This window comes from Chondrus crispus, genomic scaffold, assembly GCF_000350225.1.
Source record: "Chondrus crispus Stackhouse genomic scaffold, scaffold_3, whole genome shotgun sequence".
Lineage (NCBI taxonomy): Eukaryota > Rhodophyta > Florideophyceae > Gigartinales > Gigartinaceae > Chondrus > Chondrus crispus.
Genome location: NW_005179158.1, coordinates 159,480 through 176,472, shown reverse-complemented (window position 1 = coordinate 176,472; position 16,993 = coordinate 159,480). Strand labels below are relative to the sequence as shown.

At 52.1% G+C, this 16,993-nt stretch overlaps 3 protein-coding genes; 1 reads left to right on the top strand and 2 right to left on the bottom strand.

Annotated features, from left to right (window-relative positions):
• Positions 1 to 273: 273 nt before the first annotated feature.
• Positions 274 to 534, bottom strand: CHC_T00005526001 (hypothetical protein). Its single transcript, XM_005716629.1, has one exon. The coding sequence runs from the start codon at positions 532 to 534 to the stop codon at positions 274 to 276; it is 261 nt and encodes an 86-aa protein (XP_005716686.1).
• Positions 535 to 8,834: 8,300 nt separating this feature from the next.
• CHC_T00005525001 (hypothetical protein) lies at positions 8,835 to 10,286 on the bottom strand. XM_005716628.1 is given in 2 exon segments: positions 8,835 to 9,611; positions 9,612 to 10,286. 1 exon segment carries the CDS (start codon positions 9,609 to 9,611, stop codon positions 8,835 to 8,837), a length of 777 nt encoding a protein of 258 aa, XP_005716685.1. The 5' UTR covers positions 9,612 to 10,286.
• Positions 10,287 to 11,088: 802 nt separating this feature from the next.
• CHC_T00005524001 (hypothetical protein) lies at positions 11,089 to 15,202 on the top strand. XM_005716627.1 is given in 2 exon segments: positions 11,089 to 14,913; positions 14,914 to 15,202. 1 exon segment carries the CDS (start codon positions 11,089 to 11,091, stop codon positions 14,911 to 14,913), a length of 3,825 nt encoding a protein of 1,274 aa, XP_005716684.1. The 3' UTR covers positions 14,914 to 15,202.
• The last annotated feature ends 1,791 nt before the right edge of the window (positions 15,203 to 16,993 follow it).

The following is a 16,993-nucleotide window of genomic DNA, read 5'->3' as shown; positions in this document are numbered from 1 at the left end:
ATGCATCTTGTTAATCGTGCGCGAGGTATTCCTTACTGAAGGAGTACCGAACACGAGCGGTTTGAAGCAAAGTATCTGTTCCGAGCTGGGGAAGGCGTTTCCCATTGACTGCTGCGACAGCATTGTGAGTGGGGTGCGCACTGCGAAGGACCCCGCGCTGGACGCATGGCGCGGGGCCACTTTTATTGTGGCTATTGTGGGGAAGATTTGGGGTACTGTACAGGTTACAGTACCGAGGAGTGGCCCCAGGACCAAAGCCTTCAAAAGGTGATTTTATTGGTCTACGTGTACGCCAGGTGTACACGTGGACAATCTCCCTTTGAAGAGCGGCGGTCTTGTGAAGTGGAAGATGTTGGCGGCCCCTCTATAAGAAGAAGGGGCGCGCCACGACGCCCCGCGACAGAGGTAGAAAAAAAAACACAACAACACCGCCGACTGACCCCCGCTCTTGCAATAAACTTCACGCTTCTGAAAAAAAACTTTTCTCTCTCCCCTACGCGCGCGGCCTTCCTCCCCCCTTTTCGCTGCCAACATGGTACTCTTGTGGAGGGGTGGCAAAGAAGACGGCTCCCTGTCACAGTTTGACGGGTCGAAGCCGGCCGACGTCCACAAGTTCTTCTTCGTGTTCGAAAATGTTGCCACCTCTGGCAAGTCGGACGAAGAAAGGGCATCTGAACTCCTTCGTTACCTGGAGGGAGATGCATTCGACTTCTTTTATCAAGCCTTTGTCAAGAACGGGGATATCAGTGCAGATGGCTCCGACTACCAGAAGGTCAAGAAGGCCTTGGTCGAGCGGTTCGCCGCGGTTGAATCACCTGAAGACGTGATTCGGGATGGGATGGCCGCTCGCCTTTCTTTCGGGGATCTCAGTGGGTCCCTTCGAAACTCAGACCGTCTCTACGAGAAGGCGAGATTCAACGACGAAGCGAAGTTCGGACTGCTTCGCAACGCCGTGATGGAACATCTCAAGTTGGCCCAGTTTGCCATCTATCGAGGTGCGAAGACCTACAAGGCCCTATTCGATGCAATCATGGACTTCTGGTCTGGTCGCTGCACCTTTCAGGCGGCGGCGAACTCCTTGAGCAATTCATGCTACAAGGGGTCAGAGAGCTCGCAAGTTATGTATGAGCCGAGAGGGCAAGGTGGGTCAAAAAGGGTCATGATGCGTTCAAAAGCTCCCTTGTCTCCACTTGAGACGAAGGTTGACGCTTTAGCTGATCGACTAGCCCATATTTATCTTATTATCAAGAAGAATCAGTCGAGGGATGACGCAACAGCATTCCGCCCCGCCCACGATCGTACTTGTTCTTATTGCAAACGACCGGGTCATGGCGCTAATACATGCGATGCGAATCCGCATAGGGGCACGAAATGCCCTCGCTGGGGAAAATTTGGTCATTCAGAGACAAGCTGTTGGGCTAGAATTGGTCCACAGAGGGGAGGTAGCAGTGCCTACCCTCCTCAGAAGACCCAGACGGATATTGCCGCGTCGGGTACACGGACGGGCTCCGCAGGAAACCAGGTGAGTGTTGTGACGCACGACGACCTCCCTGCTGATGAGAAGTTAGTGGCATCAGTCAAGAGAAACGCCGATGGAGAGCCGGTGGCCAAGACGCGAAAGGATGGTGGCGGCGAGCCAATCCCGTCCCTTCTCAACCCGCGTAAGTACTGGACTCCGAACCACATGAGGAAACTTCCTAAGTCCGGCCGTCGAACAAGAAAGAAGAGGACAAGTAAGAAGAACGCCGTCCAAAAGCACTCGGGGAAGTACGATGTGGTTTCTTCCCTCGCGAACGCCCCTCTGGTTTGACATTCGGTCAACTGATTCGAGGAGATGGCGACGAGGCTAAGAAAGAGATCCGTCGTTTGTTCAACAGTCGCCCTAGACGCCCCGTAGCTGCTTCGATTGGTACTTTGCCGAAACGTCTGAAAGTAGTTTCGGTACAAGTCTACGGGACACAAATGAGAGCGTTGTTAGACTCAGGAGCTATCCCTAACGTTATGAATGCGTCTGTGGCATCGAAGCTCTCTCTGTCTCCAAAGCCGACCTCGACGAAGATTACGGTCGCCAATGGACAAAAGACAACCTGCTTAGGTTCCATCGAGGAAGTTCCTGTCACGTTCAATGGCGCTGTTACTTCAATCAACTTCTTGGTTGTTGAAGGATCCCCAGTTGATATCTTAATCGGGTATCCAACTCTCGAAGAACTTCAAGCCTGCATCGATCTAGGTCACCAGTCTGTTAGAATGTTGATCGGAAACAAAACCGTGAAAATGAGTCTGGAGTTTGATCAAGTAAGTCCTATCGTCGCGGATTCGGAGACTGATAGTGAGGACTTCACTTCTGATGTCGAGTCGTTCGCCTCAGAAAACTCGTCGGAAGAAGAGACTTATGCTGTCGCTATCCTCGGCGATGAACCTTTCGAGCTAGACTTAACTCTGGACGGAGCGATCGGAGAAGATGAGGAAGTAGAATCACCTGATTCGAATGTCATCAACAAGGCCGTGAAAATGCTTCGGGAAAAACTTGTGCATCTTGACAATGACGCTCAAGCAGTCATCGAGACCGCCCTGATGGGTAAGAGTATCGTTGCTACATCCCTTGACGACCTTCGGCCTGCTGAAGTCCCAATCAAGCACCATTTCGAGTTAGATGATACTGATCCGATCTATCACTCGGCGAGGAGAATGGCTCCCTTGCATAACGAAATCGTTCGGAAAGAGCTGGACAAAATGCTGGAAGCAGGAATCGTCACGCCTTCCAGCACCGCATGGTCCTTTCCGGTCGTCATCGTATCCAGAAAAGATGGGAATCCACGCTTCTGTGTTGATTACCGTTCTCTAAACCAGAAGATGAAAGCAGACAGATGGCCTTTGTCGAAAATAGAAGAGATATTTGATGACTTGGAAGGAAGTGCGTACTTCACTTCTCTGGATTTGTTCAGTGGTTACTGGCAAATTCGGATGGCACAACAATGTAAAGAAATGACTACTTTCGTCTGCGGCTACGGGACGTATAAGTTCGAAGTCATGCCCTTTGGATTGATGAATGTGCCTTCGACATTTCAGAGAATGATGGATACAATCTTTCGCGCAGTGCCGTTTGTGCGTGTGTACCTCGATGACGTTGTGGTGTTCTCTAAGACTATAGAAGAACATCTTCGGCACCTGCAGCATGTATTTGATGTGCTTGACGAGGCTGGTCTTAAGCTTAAGCTGACAAAGTGTAGCTTCGCCCAGGCGAAGATCAAGTTGCTCGGTCATGTTGTCGACAAAGGCGGGATTGCCGTTGACCCGAGCAAGGTCGAAGTGATTCGGAATGCACCGATCCCGACCACTACGACTGAACTTAGGAGCTTTCTTGGGTTAGCAAGCTACTACCGTCGTTTCATCTGCAAGTTTGCGGACATTGCTGCGGTACTCCATGCGGCTACATCCGGAAACGGCAGATTGAAATGGACCGGAGAAATGCAAGAAGCCTTTCATGAACTACGCATAAAGTTAACTTCTCCGCCAGTCTTGGCTTACCCAGACTTCGAGAAGCCCTTCGTCGTTGAGACGGATGCGTCAGCGGTCTCCGTCGGGGCTGTGTTGGCTCAAAAGAAGGAAGATGGGAAAATACACCCCATCCAGTACGCAAGCCGTACTATGAATACATCAGAGCGCAAGTACTCCGCTTGTGAGCGTGAGGCGCTTGCGGTCATCTTTGCTTTGAAGAAATTTCGTGTTTACGTGCTTTCGTCTACACCTTTCAAGTTGATTACTGATCACCAGGCTCTTAGTTACGCCTTTCGCAAGAAAGACATCCACGGTCGTTTGGCTCGTTGGCTAGACTTCTTAGCCGAGTACGACTTCACCGTGGAATATCGTCGTGGATCCGCAAATGGTGCAGCTGACTACCTTTCTCGCATTCAGCCCAAGAACGGCGACAACCTAACTTGCCAGGAAGAGGGAGACCTTGCCCCCGCTATCACGACCCCGATCTACTCTCCAGAAGATCTTGAAGAGTCTTGCCAAGATATCATGTCCTATCTGCAAGGCGAAACACCGGTTGGGTTGGATGATTACAGGAAGTCTCGCATGAAGAATAATGCGAAGAACTTTCTAGTGCGGGAGTCGAAGTTGTTCCGCCGCACCATTCATGGTCTTCGTGTTGTTGCCCCAATTTCCGATCGCGAAAAGATACTGAAGGGTTTCCATGACGACATTGGTCATTGGGACTTGAAGACCACTCGTCAATTTGTCACGGAAAGGTGCTGGTGGCCGACCGTTTGTATGGATGTGGGAGACTACGTGAAGAGTTGTGACGGGTGTCAGAAGGCGCGTCCGATTCCAAAATACAAGACCACGTTGCGACTTCCCATCACAAGCTTGTTGATGTTTTCTCTATTGACTTTGCTGGCCCCTTCCCTGCCACCTGGTCCGGAAATGGCTTCGTGTTGGTTGCGGTCGAACACCTCACAGGATGACCAATTGCCCTATCCACTGCTGATAGTACTGCTCAAGTGGTTCTTGACTTCGTCAAGAGAGAAATCATGTACTCATTCGGCCCTCCGCAAACCATTGTCTCTGACAATGCTACCAGCTTCACAGCCTCGGCCGTTTCTAGCTTCATGGCTCGGCACGGTATCAATCGGCGCACCGTCCTCGCCTACGCTCCCATGTCTAACGGTAGAGCAGAGAGAATGGTTGGAAATTCGAAGGCTGCCGTCCGTAGGACAGTTCTTGAAACTGGAATGGAGTGGGACAAAGCACTCACCCAGGTCCTGTATGGATATCGCCGACGTGCCATGAAGAACGGCGTGTCTCCATTCGAATTAATGTATGGGGACCCGCCTCGGATGGATTCCAGTGCAGAGACAGGTGCAAGCCAAGTTATTCCTTCCTTAGACCATCATCGTCGCTTGGAGCTCCTGACTGGATCTGTCCCACGAGCAGTTCGCTCGGGGGCCTCTGTGGAAAAGAGGCTCGTAGCGTCGTCGTCTCACCTCTTCGAAGTGGGAGACAAAGTTCTTGTCGCTCGTGGAACTTCATTCGGTGGCACGAAATGGCCTGCATTCGTATCAAAGTTCTACGGGCCATGCAGAATCGTAGAAGGACGCCACCCTCGCTACGTGTTAGAGTCGTGTCATTGCCGAATGTCGAGGAAACCTATTCATGCTCGTCGACTCGTACCCTATCGTGCAAGGAAAAGTGAGCAGGACACCATGGAGTGAAGACGCATATGTATTGTAGCAAAATAGTTAATTACGTTATTGCTCAAAGCTACGTAAGATGTATGGCCCCTTTTATGCATTTAGAAATTAGAAACGACAGCTCGAATGAAAACCCACTGCATGTGATGAAGAAGATACCTGTGGCGGCGTACGACATCTGGACGTCGCACTCCAGGACTGGAATGCTCAGGATAACTCGTTTACTCTCCTGGGAAAATGTGAATGACAGCATGCCGTCGGAGGCCGAGAACAATCCCTTGGAGAAGCCTGCGTAGAAGAAGGTGCATGTGATGTTTCTTTCGTCGAGAACAACGCCGGAAGCGCTGCGGTTGACGAAGAGGACGAGACAGCGGCCGCACCGGGTGAATGCAGAGTGACGCACAGTTGATTCATGTTTCCGTGCCAAATGAGACCGCTTGCAAGGGGCAGACCCGAGGATTAAAACCTCACCTGAGTACTGCCACACAAACAATCAAGTCAAGTATCTATGGCAAGCAAAGGCCGGAATCTGCGTCACGCTAGGAACGAGCTTCGTGCAGTAGTGATGAAAAAAAGTAGTTAGTATGTGCACTCAAGTTGTGTGAACAATGGATTAAGGTTAGAGAAAAGTAATTACAGTGAGGCTCCAGGAACACACGTGGCAACGTGGAGCGATTGGGGGATTGGTGTCGATGGTGACACTAAATTGTGTCAATTGGATCGTCAAGGTCGAGCACCGGTTTCCTGACTCAAGCCGAGCACCAAGAGCAAAGGAGCGGCCAGCGGTCAGTATATATGTTGCCCCTGCCCGGGTTTGGGCTGGGGAGGGGGTCGTGTGGGGGAGATTTGGGGTACTGTACAGGGTACAGTACCCAGGAGTGGCCTCAGGACCAAAGCCTTCAAAAGGTGATTTTATTGGTCTACGTGTACGCCAGGTGTACACGTGGACAATCTCCCTTTGAAGAGCGGCGGTCTTGTGAAGTGGAAGATGTTGGCGGCCCCTCTATAAGAGGAAGGGGCGCGCCACGACGCCCCGCGACAGAGGTAGAAAAAAAACACAACAACACCGCCGACTGACCCCCGCTCTTGCAATAAACTTCACGCTTCTGAAAAAAAACTTTTCTCTCTCTCCTACGCGCGCGGCCTTCCTCCCCCCTTTTCGCCGCCAACAGCTATTATGTCATACACTGCCACCAATGATCTAACGCGTCTGGTTAACAGCGTTGTATCATCCAGTAATCGAGTAGCTATGGGGCCGGCTCCGCGAGATGCCACTGACACGTTGTTTACTGAAAATTGCTGAAAACTTGCTGAAAACTACGAGACACTATGGAACACACAGAAGCCGAGAGGGCTGCAAGGGAGACGGCCTGAGCGAGAGCGGGTGGGACGGGAGAAGCGAGTGACTACCGCTGCTGTTTTTCCTCCTTTCGCCCCGCTTTTGCAACAACAATTCATGATTCGGACCCTGTTCACAACAGAAAAGTCAATTGCACCTGTCCGTTGCCACCAAAATGCACCTGATCGCCCCCCTAAACGCAAAACATCCCTTTTCGTTTTTGAATTGGCCATTGCGGCCTCTCACGTGGAGTAAGAAGGGCGGCTGAATACATTGAACAGTTTTATATTTAATTTTCTGTCATATCTGGGGCCATTGCAGACCATCTCTCTCGTGTGGCTTTCCACAGGGTAGTGGTCTCAACGGAGGCTAAAAAGTAATAATTTGATTAAAAAATGTTGATTTGTTTTTGTTCAAGGGGTTTGGACGCTGTTCAAAACTTAGGGCTACCCCCCTTTTATATTCTCGACAATTACAATGTTGTCCACTTTCGCGGCAAATAACGAATTCGACTCGCTCCGGACTTGCGAGCACGATGGTTGCAAGAATCGTGAGCGCAAACCTCTCACACAATATCGTTGTTCGTAAAATAACGGGTTGTTTTATTCCATTTGCCCACAAACCCGCTGGACGTAAAATAAACCCGGGTTTGAAAAATCTCACCACGAGTTTTGCGGATTGACCTCCAGCAAGGTACCTGCCCGCAACAAACGCAAGTCTGGTATATCGTTGTGCCGCCCGAAGGATCATGTGCACTTGCGCGAATACTCGCTGAAGTGAATATTTGTTGCTCGCCACAAGGTTAGAAAGGTTATCAGTTGAAAGGGCGATGTGTTTCGTCTTCTTGACAGGCTGAGGGGGGAAGTTTAGAGAAGACCGCTTTTTGGAAGCTTCTACTTGTCTTTCTTTCGCAGTTGCTTCGGCGGCATCTGTGGCAGATCCTGTCGCGCTTTGATCCATTGACGGACTCTGCGCAGATGAAGCGATAGGGGCGTCCATGACACATATCGATACGACCCTTGCAGTCTGAGGCTCGTTTGTGCTGATGAAAAGAACAGAAGACCCACTTCGTTTTTCTTCACGACGGGTCGACCCGGCACTGCTGTGATCAGGCGGATGTGAAACTCGTGGAAAACTCACATGTCCCGAGTTTTCGGTATGCTGTGAGTTTTGCCAAACGCGTTGTTTGAAAAATTTGCCTTTCAGAAAATCCGAGGAAACTCGCCGCCAAAACACGCGTTTTCGTGACTATACGGACAACGTTAATATACGGCCAATTATGGACCTGATCGCCTCATATTTTGTGTTTCATATTTTATTATGCGTCGTTCCAAACTAAGACGTTCAAACAATTTCATGCCTGATAGCAGCATGCTTTGGAGCTGCCGACTCACGTTGTCCCTTCGAAGGATACAGTTTACTGCACTTCCTGCTCCGCATCTGAGGTAGTCATGCAGACGGGATGTACTATAATGCTGTACGAATGAAAGATGAATAGAGTGCAGAAGTACATAGCGGTGGAACCTTGAAGCTTACCTCTCCGCAATCTCGGCAAAGCAGTGATGCCGCAGAGTGACAGAGAAACACGAAGGTTCGACAAGGATGAACGCGAAGGTCGGCGCTTGGGAGGCACAGGAGCTTGCCAGCGCTTCGGTCTCGTGTCCAGGAGGGATGCACAGCGAGGATGCCAATCTCGTGAGGTTGTTGAGCAGCGAATGAAAGTGCACAAAGCAACTGCACCGACCAATAAAAAAAGCCCAACTCGCTCGACCCCCAGACGCACCTTTTCCCCACATCGTACAACTTCCACAGCGAGATTCCATGACAGAGGTACGCCATGCAGCAGTCTTTCCCGGACGCAATTGTAACTCCCAATTGTGACTCCCCGAAGAAACACGCCCGTCAGCGCATATAAGTAACAGACGTGCGAAACGCGCCCCTTGCCTCCGCTTCCCGGGCACAGTTGTCGCGCAGCATTGAACAACTCCGGCATGCCCTCTTCCTCCTCTTCGCCGTCGCCGCCGTCGTCGCCGTCGCCGTCGCCCACGCCTGGCTCGGTACTGTTCCACCTCGGCTACCCTCTCCCGTCGCAATTCCTGCGGTCCTCACTGTGCTCCGTGCGCTACGTGCTACTCTGCGGGTCGATCTCGCGGGCCAAGGCGATCGCGTCGCACTTTCGCGGCGGCCCGCACACGAACCTATGCCGCACGGACCGGTACACGCTGCTGCAGCCGCACGCGGCGGTGCTGGTGGCGGCGCACGGGATCGGGGCCGGGTCGATCGACGTGCTGCTGCACGAGCTACACATTGCGATCCGGTCGGCGATGGCGGGCGCGTACGCGCTGATCCGGATTGGGTCGTGCGGCGGGGTGGGGGTCGCGGCGGGGACGGTGGTGGTGACGCGACAGGCCGTGAACGGGCTGTTCGAGCGCGGGCTGCGCATGGCCGTGCTCGGCAAGCAGCGCGTGCTCGCGGCCGAGATGGACGAGACGCTCGGCGAGGAGCTCGCGGCCAAGGGGCGGGCGCTGCTCGGCAAGCGGTGCGTGCGCGGCGACACGATGAGCGCCGAGACGTTCTACGTGGCGCAGGCGCGGCGCGACGGGGCGTTTGCAGACTTCTCCGCCGCGGAGAGGGCGGCGTTCTTGGAGGACTGCCGCAGCAGGGGCGTGGTTAACGTGGAGATGGAGTGCGTGGCGCTCGGGGCGTTCGCGAAGAGGGTGGGCGTGCGGGCCGCCACGGTGTGCGCCGTGCTCGTGGACCGGATGCAGGAGGAGACGCCAGGCGAGACGGAGGAGACGCTCGCGATGTTTCAGCACCGCGCCGTGAAGGTGGCTGTGGAGTACGTCAGGGAGAAAATCGGGTGCGAGAGCGCGGCTTTGGGGAAGGTCAGCGCGTGTATTAATGGGGCCGTGAGGAATATGTCGCACAACGAGTAGCGGTGGAGATGAGGGAGGTGACGGGGGGAGTTGCTGGGGGGCGGAAGAGGATGAGGTGAGAGTTGTGGTAGAAGGCTGTACTGTAACATAGTATGTAGTACCGTGGTACTGTACCTTCAGTGTGGGATTCAGTTCTGACATACTGATCTCGCGCGCAGTGTAGGGGCACTCCAAACTTCTAGTATGGCGTTGGGTAACAGACACGTGGAACAGGCACAAAAAGCCCGAGCGTTGCTTGCTCTTTCTTTATTAGTCGCTGCGTGTTCCTCGCTCGCCTTCCGCTGCTCGTTGCTAAGGCTGATGTATATGGCTCCATATACACCCTTGGAGAAGAGACTGCCTGTCCCTCCTCTCAAGGCTAATTGCCGTCGGGTGCCCCAATTGCTTCATTCAACCAGCGTGGTGAATGCCACTATCTAATTGCATTCGATAGATAGTGTGCGTGGCACCGCGACCTTTGCGCACACCTGCCGGCGGTCGGCATTCGAATTACGAACGCATGATATGCTCTTGTGTTCTTTAGAAGCTTCCACACGTACGACATATCTGTACTACGTGTGAACGTTGTACCACTTCTCACAACCTTCAGGTACAGGGTCGAAGATGCAATTGGACATCTGCAAAAGTGTAGGCTGGCATTTATGGCTGCGAAAAAGGAGCAAGTCAATGCGGCGACTCGGCAGCTACTACCCTTCGAAGGGTAATAACAGAAATGCTTGATTAGACTTGAGTCTTCAGTGAAGATGCAAAGTACGAGTGATGGCACCCTGCGAGCGCTCTTTCTGAGCAGTGATGCAAGGAAGTGGCTGAAAAAAAAAGCGTAAATAATATCATTATCTGTAGTGCCGTTTTTGGCCCACTGGCAGAGGGTAGCACTATGTCGCGACACCCCCCTGTATAGTAACATGTACAGGTATGGTATGACGTGTAAGATTGGGATGCAGTATTGGAATGCACGCAGTATTGGAATACATACATTATTGGGATGCATGCAGTATTGGGATGCATGCAGTATTGGGATACATGCAGTATTTGGATGCAGTATTGGAGTGTAGCATTGGGATGTACAGTAGTATTGGGATGCAGTAAAATGAACGTGTGTGAATCGGGATCCGCCTCCTTTTACCTTCCGTGCTCCAGGTCCCTCGCCGCCGCATCCTCTGGCGTTGTCAGCGGTGTCCACGGTGTCCACGTGTCCACCTGGACAGGTTGCGCAATGACGAAACTTACAGTGGAAATCCGTTTGCATCCGTGGCGTCTCCCAAGCCCACTTGGCACTCGCCCAATGGAAAAAAGTCCATTGCAACTGCAACTGAAAGAAAAGGCCGACTGTCGCGCTGTCCCAGTCGCGTGTGCATTCGCAGGCCGCAAGTCTCGCTCGCCACCGCACACTCGAGAACGCGCCTCAGCGGGGGGTGAAAAGGAGCACGCACCCTTGTACTGGCCCGGTACACGGGCCAGTACATATTGTACCTCCTTGGCCCCCCCCCCCCTCCGCACGCACCCGCGACCGTTCCATCCCCTCCGCCGTAGCAAAGACGCATCAACCGCGCGTTCGCATCGCCCCGTCCCACCCCGCACCCCCGCACCCCCGCACCCCGAAAAACCGTTCTTCGCCATGGCGCAGCCAACCTCCTTCGAGCCGCAAATCTTCGCGGAGATCCGCGCCGTGCTGGATGAGCGCGTCATGTACATCGACGGCGCCATGGGCACCATGATCCAGCGCCACAGGCTCAAGGAGGCCGACTTCCGCGGGGAGCGCTACCGCAACCACTCGAACGACCTGCAGGGGAACAACGACATCCTCTCCATCACCGCCCCGCACGTCATCCAGGAGATCCACGAGCAGTACTTGGAGGCCGGCGCCGACTTCATCGAGACCAACACCTTCTCGGCTACCAAGATCGCCCAGGCCGACTACGAGCTCCACAACGACCCCAAGGACGTCTACGACATCAATTTTGAAAGCGCTAGGGTCGCCCGCGCCGCCTGCGATACCTACTTGGAGAAGGACGGCCGCAAGAGGTACGTGTGCGGCGCCATCGGGCCCACCAACAGGACCCTCTCCATCTCCCCGGATGTCAACGATCCCTCCTTCCGTAACATCACCTTCATGGAGGTCGTCGATGCCTATGTCGACCAGGTCCTCGCCTTGGTCGAGGGCGGCGTCGATGTGCTGCTCGTCGAGACCATTTTCGACACCCTCAACGCGAAGGCCGCTCTGTTCGCCATCGAGCAATACTTCAATCTCAACCCGAACCGCGACCGCCTCCCCATCTTCATTTCCGGTACCATCGTCGATATGAGCGGCCGCACCCTGTCCGGACAGACCACCGAAGCCTTTTGGACCTCGGTCGAGCACGCCAAACCCATGGCCGTTGGCCTCAACTGCGCCCTAGGCGCAAAGGATATGCGCCAGTATATCGAGAGGCTCGGCCGCTGCTCGGATGCATACATCATCTGTTACCCGAACGCAGGCTTGCCCAACGCCATGGGCGGCTACGATCAGACTGGCCCAGAGATGGCTCAGGAGCTTTCCAGCTTTGCCAGTAACAAACTGTGCAACATTGTCGGCGGTTGCTGCGGGTCTACTCCTGCCCATATCGCTTCTATCGTTGACCTTTTCTCGAAGAACAAACCCAAGCCACCGCCGAAGACTTTGCCCAATGTCATGCGCTTGTCAGGTTTGGAGCCGTTTGAGCTTGACCCTTCTCTCGTTCGCTTTGTCAATGTCGGAGAGAGGTGCAACGTCGCTGGATCCGGCTTTTTTAAAAAGCAGGTGCTTGCGGGCAACTATGAGAAAATGCTCGAGATTGCCCTTAAGCAGGTCAACAATGGCGCACAAGTCATTGACATCAACTTTGATGAGGGTCTCTTGGACTCTCATGCTACCATGAGAAAGTTTTGCAACTTGCTTGCCACAGAACCGGATGTCGCCAAAGTCCCCTTCATGATTGATTCATCAAAGTTTGATGTCGTAGAGCAAGGCTTGCAGTGCATACAGGGTAAGTGCATCGTCAACTCTATTTCCTTAAAGGTTGGCGAGGAGGAGTTTATAAGACACGCTCGCCTTGTTAAGCAGTACGGCGCTGCAGTCGTTGTCATGGCATTTGACGAGGAGGGCCAGGCAGCCACAAGAGACGACAAGGTTAGAATTTGCGAGCGAGCGTACCGCATTCTTGTCGATGTTGTCAATTTTAATCCCAATGACATTATTTTTGATCCCAACATCCTCACGGTTGCCACCGGTATTGAAGAACACAATAACTATGCGGTGGACTTCTTTGAAGCAACAACACTCATCAGAGAAAAGCTTCCGCACTGCCATATCTCCGGGGGTGTGTCAAACATATCGTTCTCTTTCCGAGGAAACAATGCCCTTCGTGAGGCGATGCACTCCGCGTTTTTGTACCATGGAATTTCCAAGGGAATGGATATGGGCATTGTCAATGCAGGTATCATTCCAGTGTACTCTGATGTCCCGCAAAAGTTGATGGATCTAATTGAAGATGTCCTGCTCAATCGAAGTCCAGAAGGCACCGAGAATTTGCTAGAATTTTCTCTCACGATGGATAAGAAGAGTTCTACTGCGGGACAGACTGATGCTGAAAAGAACAAATGGCGCGAACTTCCTGTCACGGAAAGACTTTCACATGCTCTCGTGAAGGGTATTGACGCATTTGTTCTCGGTGATGTCGAGGAGGCGCGTGTTGAGGCTGATAAGCCCCTTGATGTTATCGAGGGTCCACTTATGGATGGTATGAATATAGTCGGAGATCTATTCGGAGCTGGAAAAATGTTCTTACCGCAAGTGATTAAGTCTGCTCGTGTCATGAAAAAGGCTGTGGCCGTGCTCATTCCGTACATGGAAGCTGAAAAGGAATTGCGAATAGCTGAGGCGGAGGCCAGGGGAGAAGTCGCATCGGCAGATGACATGTACGCAGGGACGATGGTAATTGCAACGGTCAAGGGCGACGTGCATGACATCGGGAAGAACATTGTCGCTGTCGTTCTTGGTTGCAATAATTACCGCGTCATTGATCTTGGTGTCATGTGTCCGACAGATAAAATCATTGATGCCGCGCGTGAGCATAACGCAGACGTCATTGGACTTTCGGGTCTGATTACGCCTTCGCTTGACGAAATGGTTTATGTTGCCGCGCGCTTGGAGAAGGAGCAAATGAAAATTCCTCTTCTCATTGGCGGGGCAACGACGTCGAAGATGCATACCGCTGTGAAAATCGATCCTAGATATAGCGCGCCTGTTGTTCACGTCTTGGATGCTTCTCGTGCTGTCACGGTGGTCTCATCGCTCCTTGATGAGAACAACAACGTCGATTTCCGGGAGGACATTGAAGAAGAATATGAGGAACTAAGGGAAGAGCACTACGCCGGGCTTGAAGAGCGGAAATACATCTCTCTGCCTGAGGCACGCAAAAGAAAACTCGTTATTGATTTTACTGGCTCTGAACCTCCTGCACAAGCACCGCAGCAACTGGGGGTAAAAGTGCTGAATGACTTTCCACTGGAAGAAACCTTGAAGTACATTGATTGGAACCCATTCTTCCAAACCTGGCAGCTGCGTGGTAAATATCCCAACAGGGGATACCCAAAGATCTTCAATGACGAAACTGTTGGTGCAGAGGCAAAGAAACTGTTTGACGAGGCACAGGAAACGCTGCTCGACTATGTCAAGAACAAGAAGCTGACAGCAAACGGAGTTGTTGGGTTTTTCCCCGCCAACAGTGTCAACGATGACGACATCGAATTGTATGCACCTGAGGCGGACAATGACCGCAAGGAGCCCGTCGCCGTTTACCGCACACTTCGCCAGCAGGCAGAGAAGGAGGATGATGAAGCACGCTACCTCGCCATGGCAGATTTCATTGCACCAAAAGAGTCAGGCATGAAAGATTACATCGGAATGTTTGCTGTTGGTATCTTTGGCGCTGAGGAATTGATTGCACAATACAAAAAGGATTTGGACGACTACAACGTCATTATGTGTGAAGCACTTGCCGATCGTCTTGCCGAAGCTTTTGCAGAGAAACTTCACGAGGATGTGAGGAACAAAATGGACTTCTGGGGCTACACGCAAGGCAACGAGAAATTGTCACCCGAAGACTTGATTAAGATTAAGTATACTGGGATTCGACCAGCTCCGGGATACCCCTCGCAACCAGATCACACAGAAAAGGAGACTATGTGGCAACTTCTTGATGCGGAGAGTAACTCGAACTTGCGGTTGACTGAGAGCCTTGCAATGCTTCCTGCTGCTGCAGTATCAGGGTTGTACTTTGCGCACGAAAAATCACAATATTTTGCCGTCGGAAAAATCACTAAGGATCAAGCGACAGATTATGGAGAGAAGCGCAAGGGTTGGAGTACTGGTATAACTGAGAAGTGGCTGAGGCCGATTCTTTCGTATGACACAGATATTTGACTGAGTAGTGTTTAACAAGTTTTGGTAATTTAGAGCATAGCACCCTCTAGGACGATCCTTTTTTAGTCCACACTTTCCAACCTCTTGACTAATGGTGTAATAGTGATGATGCATGCGCCGAAGAGGAGGGAAATTGAAGAGTAAGCTTGCACACATGTTGCAGTTTTCCACGGAGGGTATTTGTGTATCCACATCCCAGCAAGTGCGCTTGGAGAGATTGTGGGACCCACAGTAAACTCAAGAATCGCTGTGCTATCCTTCCCAGCTGCGGTTTTGAAGTATTAACAAAGTACTGCCCGGTTCTGAGGAAATTGAATCAAGACCACGCTTTTATTATAGCAACAGATACATGTACAGCAATACTAACGCTGTAATCAATGAGGTCTAAACGACCATCGTGACATTCCTAGCCAATGTCTTTCCAAAGGAAGAATAGAGGAAAAGATTTTTGATTTCAGCACTAGGGGGGTTCATGTATTTTAGTACCTGAACGTCTGAAAACGCATGAGCCTAAGGACGGATTCTCTTGCCGGCTCCCGGCTACTACAGGGTGGCGTGCGATCTAACCCATCACAAGTAAAACGATCCCACATGACCATGGCCCAATTAAACGTATGCAAGTTTTCTTATTATGCCACCATGTGACTGGCCTTTTGTTGAGCACGTTACGGCCCTTGGCATACTTTTCGTTTGCATTCAACAAAATCAAGGCTTGATTAATTGTAGTTATGAAAAGGAGGTCGCGGTAAGCGCAGTTCACACAAATATCCGTGTATCCCTTTGACCGACAGCCAAAGAAACGGAACTAGTTAGAAGGACAGCCTTACCGAGAATGGAATAGAACGCATGCTGAATAAAAGGAAGCATCGAGGAGGTTGCCGAGTGGATGGAATAAGGGACTGGAATATGGTGGAACGTGGGATGAAAACTGTCGAACGGGCATGGTCCGCAAACTATGTCCCTTCATGAGTTCCACGATTCGCAGTGGTCCGAGAGGTTGTTTCCTCTCGCTGAGACCATGGTGCGTCACGAAATCGTGGATATGCCCTCGTGGTGGTGTGGATGTGCGGACACGTCGACAGGCTAGAGGGAGAAGACAGGCGGAAGCGTCCACCTGCAGGGGGGTCAACTTGGCAAGCCGATGCGTGCTAAAAATCTCGTAAAGTCACAGTTGGAACACGCACTTACATTACTACCTGCGTGAGGGCTTATGGATAAGCATGGAAAAGGTGGGGATGGGGACGGGATTGGAAGACAGCTCGCCTTTCTAGCGGCGGTTCACACAGAGCTGCTTCTCTTCTCTGACTTGTCACTCGGCGCCGTGAAAGTGGTGATCCGTGCAATGTGGTCTACCGTAATAAAATGTACGTTGTCGACACAAGGCTGACATACTGCTCCGCACACTGTCTCTCGCATGACGCATCCGAAAACAAGGGGGCAGGCCGGGGGTTCTGCTGGCGAGCTGTTCGCCGAGGACGAGTGGTTTGAACTTGGAGGGCCGAGGGCCAACAAGGTCTCCTACGTAGAGATCGGAACGGGGTGTGGTTATCGATAGATACTGGATTGGAATACGCGGAATGGTTTCTTCGCAGATGAGGCCAATGAGAGATAGCATGAGCTAGGAACGAACTGAGGCTGTTGCAAATGCCGGTGAGCGACAAGTAGGTTATGAATAGAGGTGCTCGTCGGGGGCGTGTGCAAGCGGGGAATAGGGTTTTGACTGGGTTCGCGGATTAGGAATGTTGGGTCTAAAGAGTCGCCGATGCTAAGGCATTTTTGCGAGCATGGATGGGCGGGTTTCGAAAGGTTTAATTTACCTTCTGAATTTGATGTTTCTCCCTCAATCCCCACACGCAATACGTGTGCCGTTCTATGTCCTCCGCAACACTCTCTCATCTGGTAACCGCCGTCGCTATTTTTTTTCCCAGCCACCGCCAATAGCTGTTCGTCAACACGTTCGATATCCTCGACAACCTCTCCCTTTGAGGGCACTGCGCAGTCCACTCCCCCGTTTACCCGCTCGTCGTCAACTTTTACATCCCTCCTCCCTCCCCCCCCCCCCCCCCCCCCCCCCCCCCCC

Bases quoted from the DNA above. Each gene is read 5' to 3' on its own strand.
- CHC_T00005526001 (XM_005716629.1), bottom strand. From the start codon at position 534: ATGTTGGCAGCGAAAAGGGGGGAGGAAGGCCGCGCGCGTAGGGGAGAG.
- CHC_T00005525001 (XM_005716628.1), bottom strand. From the start codon at position 9,611: ATGTCAGAACTGAATCCCACACTGAAGGTACAGTACCACGGTACTACA.
- CHC_T00005524001 (XM_005716627.1), top strand. From the start codon at position 11,089: ATGGCGCAGCCAACCTCCTTCGAGCCGCAAATCTTCGCGGAGATCCGC.